The 12,974-nt window shown below is 45.1% G+C and overlaps 1 protein-coding gene across 1 annotated transcript in view; it reads left to right on the top strand.

Moving 5' to 3' along the window:
* Window positions 1-1,942: 1,942 nt before the first annotated feature.
* The window catches only part of LOC139421153 (protein phosphatase 1 regulatory subunit 1B-like), a 31,903-nt gene continuing 20,871 nt past the window's right edge, over window positions 1,943-12,974 (top strand). The window contains exon 1 of the mRNA XM_071171759.1: window positions 1,943-2,432. Coding sequence (XP_071027860.1) covers window positions 2,319-2,432 — 114 coding nt within the window. The 5' untranslated portion in view covers window positions 1,943-2,318. The remainder of the gene's footprint in view (window positions 2,433-12,974) is intronic.

Here is a 12,974-nt window from a genome sequence, read left to right as displayed (position 1 = left end):
ATTTTTATTCAGTATATATAGTATATATATTTATATTTTACTCAGACATCTGTGACCTGTTCAAAACCTCCCTTGACCCACCAGTTGAGAATCGCTGCTCTAAAGCCCACTGAGGAACTCCCGATCTGTCCTCCCACATGTAAGCAAGGCAAAGTGAATAACACGGCTGGCAGCGTTCCTCCTCTGACTGGCCCCCCCTGTCACCTAGTTGCACTCCTCCTCCACCAACCGCCGTGCTGTCTCCCTCATCCCACTCCCAACCCAATACAACCTTCCCTGACCAATACAATCCTTCCCTGACCAGGGGCCAAATGCACCCAGCTTGACTCTCCACTTTCCAAAACTCCTCCTGCCTTACGAGTGAAATTGCAGCATGGTCCTACAAATAACCCTGGGCCTGACTGGGACTTCCCCCTCTCCCTCCTTTATCGTGTTTTCCCCTCTCTCTCTCTCTCTCTCTCTCTCTCTCTCTCTCTCTCTTTATCTCTCTCTTTATCTCTCTCTTTATCTCTCTCTCTCTCTCTTTATCTCTCTCTCTCTCTCTCTCTCTCTCTCTCTCTCTCTCTTTATCTCTCTCTCTCTCTCTTTCTCTCTCTCTCTCCCTCTCTCTTTCTCTCTCTCTCTCTCTCTCTCTTTATCTCTCTCTCTATGTGTGTCTATTTCTCTTTCTCCTCTTGGGCATTGGAACAGCTGCTTTTGTTGCCATGCTGTGATTGCGACCTTTTACCAAGCGTCAGCCTCGTTCTTGTTGTTCCTGCTTCCCCAGACACTAAGTCCTCTAATGAACATTATGTTCCAGCCCACTCACCACTCTAACTCTAGACTTGCCTGTAACCGCCAGAACTTTACGGTCTGCCTTGTGTAATGAATGGAATATGTACATTACCGTGTATACAGTAAAGGCATGTTGCTCTGCGGTTCATATTTCCACTATTTGTTCTGTTTCTAAGTCGTGTGTTCTCCCCGTGCTGCATGCTGATGTGTCCGAGATGTTGTTTTGGTGGCAAAGGTGCATAAAGATGGCAGCCCCCATGTACTTACCAGGAATGCCTTGTTTGCTCAGTTCGTCGTGTTGTACATTGCTCTCCGTGACTCTTTTTTTGTTTTTGTACACCGGCTTTTGCGCAATATACATGATCCCAAATCTAGCTCCAAGACAGTGGCAATTTGAAAAAACAATTTACCGGCACGGTGAACTCTGTGGACCAGTGGTAAAAACAATGACATAACATCGGAATTCCTCCCATCGTTATGCACCTTCGCTGTTGAACCATCTCGGCGCCTGATTCGCAACTCTCTGTGGAACAGAACATGAATGAGACTGTTAACCTTCTTCCTGCATCCTAAGATCTTTGTTCTTTATGGAAATTCATTAGATGAGTACCCAGCATGCCACGAGTCACCATCAGATATTCACAGCACCACTGTTCACTCAATTAGCCAGCCAATCATAGCACATGCCTCTCTGCCTCCATGCCTGATGCTGATTCCTCTGCATCTGTCATTATTTATTCCTTGTTTTGCACGGTCACCTCTCTTTTTCATCCTTTCTTTCTTCCTTTCCACTCTCTATATCCCGTTGTGTCTCTATTTCTCCCTGTTTGCCCCCCCCCCCCCCCCCCTGCTCTCTCTCTTTCTCCTCCCCCTCTCTCCCTCTGAGAGCACAAATCTCTCATTCACAAACAGAGGCCAAAAGAGGCTCAGCTGATGGGATGAGATTATCTTTTTTTTTCTGATTACAAATCAACGTCAGCTTAAATATATACAAAAACACAACTCCCCTCCCTCCGGTCCATCCCTCCCCCTCTCTCTTCCCTCCCTCACTCTAGCTTCCTCCGCCCCCTCCCTGCCTCTGTCCCACCCCCTCTCTCTATCTCTCTATCTCTCTCTCTCTATCTCTCTCTCTCTCTGCCAGCTGTAAGGACGTGTCTCAATTACTCTTGTTGCACAGGTTGTGAGCGAGGGAAAGAGAGGGAGGAGAGAGAGATAAACACACATCACCTAGAACGTCAAACAAGAGTAAGTGTCAGACAGAAACAGGCAGAGAGGAAGAAGGGAGGGAACAGGGGAGATAAAGGATAGGAGAAATAGCTGACCGTGAGTGAAAGAGGAGAGCGACAAAGATAAACAAAGAGAACTTTTGAAGGGAGACAGTGGGAGAGAGGTGTGTGTATATATATATAGAGAGTGAGAGGTAGACCCAGCAGAAGCAGGACTGCTGTACAGTGTGTTGTGTTGGGACCTTCCTCCAGGGAGCCTAGTGGAGCAGAGCTTGGTGCCCGGTGAGAGAGAGACCCCCCTGGGACACAGACACAGCCATGGATCCCTCTGCGTCGGATGAGGTTGGGGACGAGTGCAAGGAGAGCAGGAAGATCCACTTTGCTGTGCAGTCCTCGGCACCCACCCAACTGGACCCCCGGCAAGTAGAGATGGTAAGTGAGAGAATTGGTTTGACCTGGGTAGAACAGTGTGAGGTGTGTACAGTCAGTATGTGTTTAGCTTGTCCTCAGTTAATCTACGCGTGTGAGTGTGTGTGTGTTCATCGTGTTCCGTGTGTGTTGCGTCTGACCTGTGTGTCTAGTGTGTTTTCTTGTATGCATCGTCAGTTTCTCGTGTTACGCACATGTGCTACAGATGTTCGACCTCACAGCCAAGCTTAGGGATATAACTTATAGTTGATCATGGTCATTGTCAGGGTTGGAACTTGTGGTTTACCAGACTGGGACAAAGCGCGCCATGTTGGACCGTCAGTCTTAACTGTGGTGTGACTTCTCTTTTTTTTTGTATCTTGATCTGTGGCCTGATCCTCTCTGTCTTTTTCTTTGTATCTTGATCTGTGGCCTGATCCTCTCTGTCTTTTTCTTTGTATCTTGATCTGTGGCCTGATCCTCTCTGTCTTTTTCTTTGTATCTTGATCTGTGGCCTGATCCTCTCTGTCTTTTTCTTTGTATCTTGATCTGTGGCCTGATCCTCTCTGTCTTTTTCTGCCACATGGTTGAGAATAAAGTGTTGTCATGTCTCCTTCTCGGCTGTTTCTCATACTTTTTTCTTCGGCCGATTTAACTACGTGTCCCATTGTCGCTGAATGTTATCCCTCTGGCCAGTTAAACCGTATAAAAGTCAACCATGGTTTGTGATATCGTTGTAGTCACAGAACTATAGTTAATGATTATACAAGTGACTAATATTTGTCTTGGTCTGACAGATTTTTCTTTTGGACTGCTAGTCCTTCTCACTTCACTTCTTCTATTCACTGCTCAGTTTGTAGAGTCTGTTTCCCTGTTTCCCTGCCTGGTTCTTTTCTGCCGTTTGCCTGTAGTCATAAAAGATGGAACGAGACAATTCTGGTTCTTCTCCTTGGCCCTGCAGCCTGTCGACGGTGTGTTACATTTTAGTCCAGGAGAAAGTGGGTCAAAGTAGGAGTTGGTTGGTGCTGTGTGAGATCCAGGCCAGTGGCTCAGCCTCAAAAGATGCAGAGAGAGAGAGAGAGAGAGAGAGAGAGAGAGAGTGAGAGTGAGCGAGAGTGAGAGGAAGACAAGAACGCTATACAATGAAGGAGTGCAGAGAAAAAGGCACGACCTGTTTTCTCTCACTTTCACCTGTCTGGTGTCAGCTCCCTGAGCTGCTGTCCCTGTTACAGAGCTCTATCTCACATCAACTAATAGTTTGGCAGGGCACCGTCTCCATGCTTTAGCCTGATTGAATCACTTACACTGTACAGTCTCTGACACAAGGGCACGACTGCAGCACTCAAACATCTTGGGATGTGAACCCATGACCCTCTCCTCTCCCTGTCCAACGGCCTTCTCTGCTTCAGCTCTGAAACCCTCTCTCTCTCTTAGAGAAGTGTTAAAACCCTCTAGTCTGTTAGTCAACGTTTTTATGTCTTTTTTCTGTTGATGGCTCTCTTTCTTCAGAGGAACTGTTGCTCAATCTCCACTTACATCAGATGTTGTGATAGATTATTTCTCTCAGCCTGCAGCTGCAGGCAGGCTGACCCTGGCCTTTGCCTTTGGCCAGAGCCTCCTGTGGGGGCAGCTGGCTGGCTTGCCCCCCCACCCTCCATGGGGCATCGTGTCTGGCTGGTGCCCCCATCCGGAGAGCAGAGGCTGGGGTCATCTGGTTCAGATAGTTTGCAGTGAAGTCCACAGTAACATTCACATCTAAAGAGAGGTTAAATGGTGCTGACTGTACTCTACTCTGGGAGGGGCTCCATGCAGGGACTGCTGTGTGTGTGTGTGTGTGTGTGTGTGTGTGTGTGTGTGTGTGTGTGTGTGTGTGTGTGTGTGTGTGTGTGTGTGTGTGTGTGTGTGTGTGTGTGTGTGTGTGTGTGATTTAATGTAAGTACCCATGTGTACGAGCTAACTTGTGTGTTTGTGGGCGAGTGTAGAGGTGTGTGTAGTTACTATACCACACAAACATACTGTCACAGGAACGACAAAAGGGAGTTTGGGGAGAGTGGAGGATGTTTCACAGCTGTGTGTGCGTGTGTGTGTGTATTACTGAAGATACAATCTAGCAGTGGTTAGTTTTGGGGCCCCAGGGACAATGGGGTGGGCATAGTTAATGAGACCCTCATTATCCCACAGCATTAAACACATCCACGCATGTATACAAACACACTCAAGGCCAGTGTTTGCTAAAGGGGTTTGATACACAAATCACTTCAATTATGTTTTAATGACAGCTATCAACTCTAACTACGTAGACTGCAGTACAGTTAGTATACTAAACTAGCAGAGGCCCATAGGAGTCATTTACCCTGAAGCACAGCTAACATGATTTAACAAGCAGCACGGTCACACTGACCGGTTGCATACTACCACAGGGTTGTTTCCATGACGACCGACCGCACAGCGACTTTCCACAGCCTCCCTCACAGATCACCTCTGAAAGGTCACTGTTTTAATGGACGAATGTCTCTGTGTGGTTGGGTCGTTTGCATAGGCGCTAGCTTGCACATGTGTAAATGGAGGAGTGAGTCCAGGATCCTGATTTCTGCCCTGGGGGGTTTTAATGTGAGAGCGGCTCCCATAGCTGACAGTGTGCCCTGGACCTGACTCAGACACACAGAGGGAGAGCGAGAGAGAGAGAAAGAGCACAGAAACATGCCCCACGGTAAGGTGACCAAATTTTGGATATGAAAACCGGGTACATATTCTGTTGTAGCTAGCGGTGCGAAAAAAATTATAAAAACAATGTCATGGAACTATATTTAATACATTTTCACTATAGTCCTTTCAAATACTTGTAGTAATTTTAACACAGAGATGAATTACCCATCCTAGACTATCTAGTAGTTTTCAAGTTTGGTTCAGTGGTTAAAATGTATCACTGATCAAATGTTTGGCTGAACATTCTCATAAAAGGGCTATGGCGAAGCCACGGGAGCAAACAAGTTTGGTACAGGGACAGACAACACTTTTACATGCAAATCTGATTGGATACAGTGTTGGATTATCGAAATATCAGACTCAATTTAACTCCAGAGTTGCTTTTTTCTTTCTGAGGGCCAATCGGGGACATTTCTGGGGACAGCTCTGGTTGGGGACAGCTCACTAAAATCGGGGACTGTCCCAAGAAATCGGGGACGTCTGGTCGCCCTACCCCATGGCCTCATTCACACTTAACACTCAGACCAACTAGACAAGACCCCAGCACGTCCACTGGCTTGGTACACGTGTAGGCTATGACCACTCAACATCTGTTTTAGGGAAACTTCATGCAGATCAGATTTGTGTTTCTTGACAGTCGTTTCAACATTAGATGTGTTCATCCATGCTCTAAGATTTTCCCAAATGAAATATACGATTTTAATAGGGAAAGATGTAATGCAACTCCTGTGTCACAAAAGTCATTGTGGTGGCCTACAGTACTGGATCAACAGCACATGGCAGCGTGTGTTTAACCTCTGTATTCCCCCATGTAATGCTCTGGGAGGGACTGGTGTGGGGGAATGTTCATAATGGACACAGATTAGGGTCATCGTTCAGACTGAGAGGCTCCAGTTGATTCACTCACAGTGAGTCGGCCCGCCCCATCCGTCTATGGACTAAACACACAACACGAGCCCTCTCCATACTAATCCCAATGTCAATCCACCTCTGATCCTATGGATTGATAGATAAACTCAGGGGACCAAGGGTATCAAAGTACACCAAAGAGCAACAACCGCCCGGTCACCTATTTTAGGTCCAATCGAAATGAATCCAGCAGATGGGATAGAGAGCCTCTGTTGGGGTGGAAGGGTGAAAACCCTCACCCCATCTCACTCTCCTGAGTTACGTGCCCTTCCTCTGGCTGGGCATCACACAGCAACCTTTGGTTCAGTGAGTGTTTGTGTGGTAACACTGGATCTGATGGACTGTCAATATGCACTCCTAACCAGAGCTTCTCAGTGGGGGGCCCAGAGCACAGAGCATTCTGAGTTGGTAAGACATCATGGTCATTTAGGCTGCATGTGTGCGTTATGTCACCGGAGTGGGTTCTAATCCGGAGGTGATTCGTTGATGCAGTTTATCTGCCAATGGGATGTTTATAACGATGACTATTCCAGTCAATTAAAATAGTAGTGAAATATGTTATGCTCATTAAGGTGTTACATCAGTTATACCTCATTCACAACCAAAGGCGGTGCTTCCCCCCCCCCCCTGTGACATCATCACCAGAGCTCTTGTTGAGGAGTGTCTTGTTATCAATAACAGCATCAGTGGAATTGATTGGGCTGGTGTAATCAAAGCACTATGGATGGCCAATTGTGTGACACATTACAAAGTAACAGCTGTTATTAATTATATACTATGGTCCCACAGTAACAACAACAAAAATATAGAAAACAATGGCTTAATCATGCCCATACCAATAAGGCCTTTATTTATTTTTTTACTTACACCATTTTGTTTTGTTGCGTTAATTTGAAGCGTGTGTCCGTATGTCTACCTTAAAGAGCAACTGCCCCCCTAAAAAACAACTTCTCATTTAGATATTAGCCTATGTGGCGTCGATATGAGTCAGAGACCGTTATTCTACTGTCAAAATTGGCCACGCTACAAAGTGTAAATAGGATCATGTTGGTCATCAAGTCAGTCTCGTCCAAAATTGAGTTTTGTGAGACTTGTGGTCTTGACTGCATCGTAATCATCAATTCGGAGTGTAGCTTTAGGTGACCCGATAGTGGTACATTTTGGTTGACTTTGGATATCACTATGGGGCTAGATATGGACCATTGGTAAATTACACAATGTACATGCGACAATATATTAAATTCCAATAGCTCAAAATTTCAATGACTTAAAACCTCAAACGAACTATAAATTGTAGAAATTCTTATACAAATTTGGATAGCATTTCATGACAAAACTGCAAGGTTTGCGACATAAAAATGTCTAATTTTCATTGTGTAATGTATCGACGGTCCCTAACTAGTCCCGGAGATAGGCTATCCGAAGTCAAATCAATTTTGCCACGATTGCACACCAGCCGACTGAAGCTAATTGACTAAATTATTTGTCTAACTCTTCCAACCTGCGAACACACACACAAGACAATTCAGTCATGGCACCTAGCATTTCTTAATTTTACCAAATCTAAAGTGAGGCCACATCAAAGTGCAGTTGTTCTTTAAATATATCAGGAGGAAGTGGCTATGCGACTCCCCTCCACAGTGACCAGGTAATTTGGTTGTATTGTGGTTGTGTCTGTTGTTACAACTGTCAAGTGTTCCTCAGCATGCGTGTGTTTACTGTCCAGCACGTGTGCGCAGGTATTTGTGCAAGCTTGTATGGGGTTTTGCGTGCACACTGCTGTGAGCAGGGTTGGGTAGGTTACTTTCTAAATGTAATCCATTACAGTTACTAGTTACCTGTCCAAAATTGTAATCGGTAACATTACTTTTGGATTACCCAAACTCAGTAACGTAATCTGATTACTTTAAGATTACTTTTAGATTACTTTCCCTTTAAGAGGCATTCGAAGAAGACAAAAATAATCCATCAAACACATTATTTTGGTGTGTCATCATAGGGGTCTCTGACTTGTGGTCATGCTCGCTCAGGTGGAACAAACTTGTGCCATTTTTCAGTGCTGAATTGAATGTCATTGAGAAAACAGAAAGGTGTCATAATATATTTTTTCACTAACATCCTTTCAGAATTTAGAAGTAATCCTCTATTTTTTTCAAAAAGTATCTGTAATCTGATTACAATCTTTTTTGCAGGCAACGTAACTGAAAATATAATTTTGTTTGTAATCAGATTACATGTTATCAGTTACTCCCCAACCCTGGCTGTGAGTCGTACATTTGCATATGTACAAACGATACGATAAACGATACTAATACAATCTTATTCTATTAGGAAATTGAATCCCATACTAGTACTGCTCCTCTTTTTAATTGAACCTCATTGATAGACTATTAATAAACTCAGGCTGATTGACATTCTGTTGTCCTTTACATGCTTCCTATGATCAATGTTTTCCATGTGGCTTCTCTCTCTCATTATTTAACTGTAGTCAATATGAATGTTTCTCTCTTGTGTAGTATAGAAGACCTATTCCTTTTGTGTGACTGTTTGCACTCATACTTGTGTGTGTGCCTGTCCTCTGTGAGTCTGCAGGTGTTGTATAAACAGGTAAAGCACAAATATTGAAAGTAGGCAGAGTGATTTGTGGTGTGATGACACTGTACGCAGTTATCAAAAGATCAACCAGAGAGCACTTCAAGAGCATGAGGGCTTATTATGATGTAACATGTCTCTGTGTGTAAAATGCCACCACCCAACCCTGTGTTATGATAAACGAGTTCCCTGTTGCCTGTTGGATTTGGGTACACACGTATGCAACACTGCAACAGCGCACTCCATAAATCACACCTAGCACGGCCTACCTAAATGTTAACTCCGTAAGAATTAACATTATATCCCGTGAAATGATTACCCAATGCCTCTGAATATAATTTCCGTAAAATGCATTAATTTACATAATCTCAGGCCCTATTCTAAACATGCACATCCACGTAGTAGGTTGTCTTGTGCACTCTTGTACTACCCATCCACTCCAGTCAGCCAGCCAGCCAGCCAGCCAGTCAGCCTGTGAGCTACAGGCTCTCAGCAGTGCACCCTGCTGCTGTGACAATAACAGCAGTACCATTTCCATTGAGGAGAGAGAAGAAGGATTATGATCTTACAGCTCTGTTGCAAACAACAGTGGGGGGGGGTTCTGGATCTGTCATGCTAGCTGATCCTATCAGGAGTGGATCAGAGGGTCGGGTCAGTACCAGGACCAATAACTGCCTACAATGGGTCTGGGTTTACAGTGGCAAGAAAAAGTATGTGAACCCTTTGGAAATACCTGGATTTCTGTAAAAATTGGTCATACAATTTGATCTGATCTTCATCTAGGTCACAACAATAGACGAAACACAGTCTGCTTAAACAAATAACACATAAGCAATTATACGTTTTCATGTCTTCATTGAACACACCGTGTAAACACTCACAGTGCAGGGTGGAAAAAGTATGTGAACCCTTGGATTTAATAACTGGTTGACCCTCTTTTGGCAGCAATAACCTCAACCAAACGTTTTCTGCAGTTGCGGATCAGACTGCACAACGGTCAGGAGGAATTTTGGACCATTCGTCTTTACAAAACTGTTTCAGTTCAGCAATATTCTTGGGATATGATGTGAACTGCTCTTTTGCATTCATGCCACAGCTTCTCAATCGGGTTGAGGGGAGGACTGACTGGGCCACTCCAGAAGGTGTATTTTCTTCTGTTAAAGCCATTCTGTTGTTGATTTACTTCTGTGTTTTGGGTCATTGTCCTGTGGCATCACCCAACTTCTGTTGAGCTTCAATTGGCGGTCAGATAGCATAACATTCTCCTGCAAAATGTCTTGATGAACTTGGGAATTCATTTTTCCATCGATGATAGGAAGCTGTCCAGGCCCTGAGGCAGCAAAGCAGCCACAAACAATGATGCTCCCTCCACCATACTTTACAGTGGGGATGAGGTTTTGATCTAGGTGTGCTGTGCCTTTTTTTCTCCACACATAGTGTTGTGTGTTCCTTCCAAACAGCTCAACTGTATTTTCATCTGTCCACAGAATATTTTGCCAGTAGCTCTGTGGAAAATCCACTTTTGCAAACTTCAAATGTGCAGCTATGTTTACTTTGGACAGCAGTGGCTTCTTCTGTGGTGTCCTCCCATGAACACCATTCTTGTTTAGTGTTTTACGTATTGTAGACTCGTAAACAGAGATGTTAGCATGTTCCAGAGATTTCTGTAAGTCTTTAGCTGACACTCTAGGATTCTTCTTAACCTCATTGAGCATTCTGCGCTGAGCTCCAGCAGTCATCTTTGCAGGATGGCCACTCCTAGGGAGAGTAGCGACAGTGCTGAACTTTCTCCATTTATAGACAATTTGTCTTACTGTGGACTGATGAACATTAAGGCTTTTAGAGGTACTTTTGTAACCATTTCCAGCTTAATGCAAGTCAACAATTCTTCATCTTAGGTCTCTGAGATCTCTTTTGTTCGAGGCATGGCCTTGTCCCAGACCTGCTGTTTTCGACTCTCTCTCTCTACCGCACTTGCTGTCTCTAACTCTGAATGCTCGGCTATGAAAAGCCAACGGACGTTTACTCATGCACCCTCTACAACCACTGTGATCATTTTAATAATATTTTGGACCCTGCTGGTTATCTATGAACTTTTGAACATCTTGGCCATGTACTGTTATAATCTCAACCAGGCACAGCCAGAAGAGGACTGGCCACCCCTCAGAGCCTGGTTCCTCTCTAGGTTTCTTCCTAGGTTCCTGCCTTTCTAGAGTTTTTTCCTAGCCACCGCGCTTCTACATCTGCATTGCTTACTGTTTGTTGTTTTATGCTGGGCTTCTGTATAGCACTTTGTGACATCGGCTGATGTAAAAAGAGCTTTATAAATACATTTGATTGATTGATTGATCCACGGTATAGCGCGATTGGAATTTAAAGGCAATGTTCCTGCTGCATATGTCAGCTCAATCGGAAATAACCCTTACATTTCAATCGCACTATACTGCAGATTTTCCACGATGAGGATGGAATCAACCCCTTAGTGTATGTATAAGAAAGGACGAAGGTGGAACAGTCCTGTGTTTGTATTCGACTGACTGTTGACCGATGGCTAATTAACTGAGCAGTGGGATAGTGCAGTGGGCAGGTCAGTGAGGATGGGTAGTGGGGTGGGCAGTTGGGTGATGATGGGTACTGGGGTAGGTGTGACATCATACTGCCAGTAGCTATAATTACTTCCTGTCTCTTCTGATGTTTGCTGGTTACTCATTGAATCCCAGTGAATGGTGCCTGATATCATCATATATTCTACTGTGACACTGTGACGAGTGTGAGTGGATCTGACAGAGGTGTGACATGATAGAGCTCCCGAGTGGCGCAGCTGTCTAAGGAACTGCATCTCAGTGCAAATGCGTCACTACAGTCCCTGGTTTGAATCCAGGCTGTATCACATCCTGCCGTGATTGGGAGTCCCATAGGGCGGCGCCCAATTGGCAGAGCGTCGCCCGGGTAGGCCGTCATTGTCAATAAGAATTTGTTCTTAACTGACTTGCCTAGTTAACTATAGGTTAAATGACAAATGACAAATAAAATAGAGCTGTGTAGCTACTGTACTGTATATGATTCTTAGATGTTAGAGAAGCTAGAGAGAAAAGGGCTGAGGTTCCTATAGGTAGGTGTGTTAAGGTTTAAGAAGAGGTACATGGAGACAGTATGGGATGCTGGTGTTTTGTTTTATTTATTAGGATCCCCATTAGCCGACATCAATGGCGACAGCTAGTCTTACTGGGGTCCGACACATGACAAAAAATACATTACAGACAAAATACTTTACAATTTATATACATTTAAAAACATGAAACATTAATGGCATTAAACACATCAAAGATGTGGTTTCCATGTGGTTGATACCATTCCATTGACTCCATTCCAGCCATTATTATGAGCCGTCCTCCCCTCAGCAGCCTCCACTGACATACATGTCAGTACATACACAGGTCGGTCACATGGGGGAGAGGCGTTGTGCCGTGAGGTGTTGCTTTATTTGTTTTTTGAAACCAGGTTTGCTGTTCACTTGCACTATTTAAGATGGGAGTTCCATGCACTCATGGCTCTGAATAATACTGTACATTTCCTTGAATTAGTTCTGGACCTGGGGACTGTGAAAAGACCCCTGGTGGCATGTCTGGTGGGGTAAGTGTGTCACGCCTGCTCCCGCTCCCTCTCTCTGGCGCTCGAGGGTGCCAGGCTACCCTTCTTTACACGCACCTGTCACCATCATTACGCGCAGCAGCACTCATTGGACTCGCCTGGGCTCCTTCACATTGTTGATTACCCCCTGTATATCTGTCTGTTCCTCGGTGGTGTTCCCTGTGTCCGCATGAATTGTTCTTATGTGTTCCTGTCCAGACGCTGTTCCTGTTCCGTTTCATGTCCATCAACTATTAAACCTTCACTTGCTGTACCTGCTTCTCATGTCCTGCGTCGTTCCTTACAGAAGGCAGACAGCACTACAAGAAGCATCAGGGAGTTTTTTAGGGTTTTGATTTGTTGGTGATGTCGGACCCGGGGGCTGCCGCCGATGGAACCGGGGGTACCTAAGCTGCCTCGTCGGGCTGTCATGCCCTAGCTGGCTCAAGAGGTTTCCTTGCCCCGGTTGGCTCAGCAGGTTCCCATCTCACTTCATACTTCAGTCGGCTCGTTGGGCTCCTATGCCTCAGCCTGCCCATAATTGATTTTGTTTTGTTGGTGACGTCGGGCTTGGATTCCGCCGCCAATGGAACCTGGGGTGCCTAAGCTGGCTCGGCGGGCTGTCACGCCCGAGCTGGCTCTTGAGGTTTTCCTCGGTGGTGTTCCCTGTGTCCGCATTCATTGTTGTTATGTGTTCCTGTCCAGACGCTGTTCCTGTTCCGTTTCATG

The sequence above is a fragment of the Oncorhynchus clarkii genome, chromosome 12, assembly GCF_045791955.1.
Source record: "Oncorhynchus clarkii lewisi isolate Uvic-CL-2024 chromosome 12, UVic_Ocla_1.0, whole genome shotgun sequence".
NCBI lineage: Eukaryota > Metazoa > Chordata > Actinopteri > Salmoniformes > Salmonidae > Oncorhynchus > Oncorhynchus clarkii.
The sequence above is the reverse complement of the archived record's forward strand: the minus strand, read 5'-3'. Positions and strand labels throughout refer to the sequence as shown.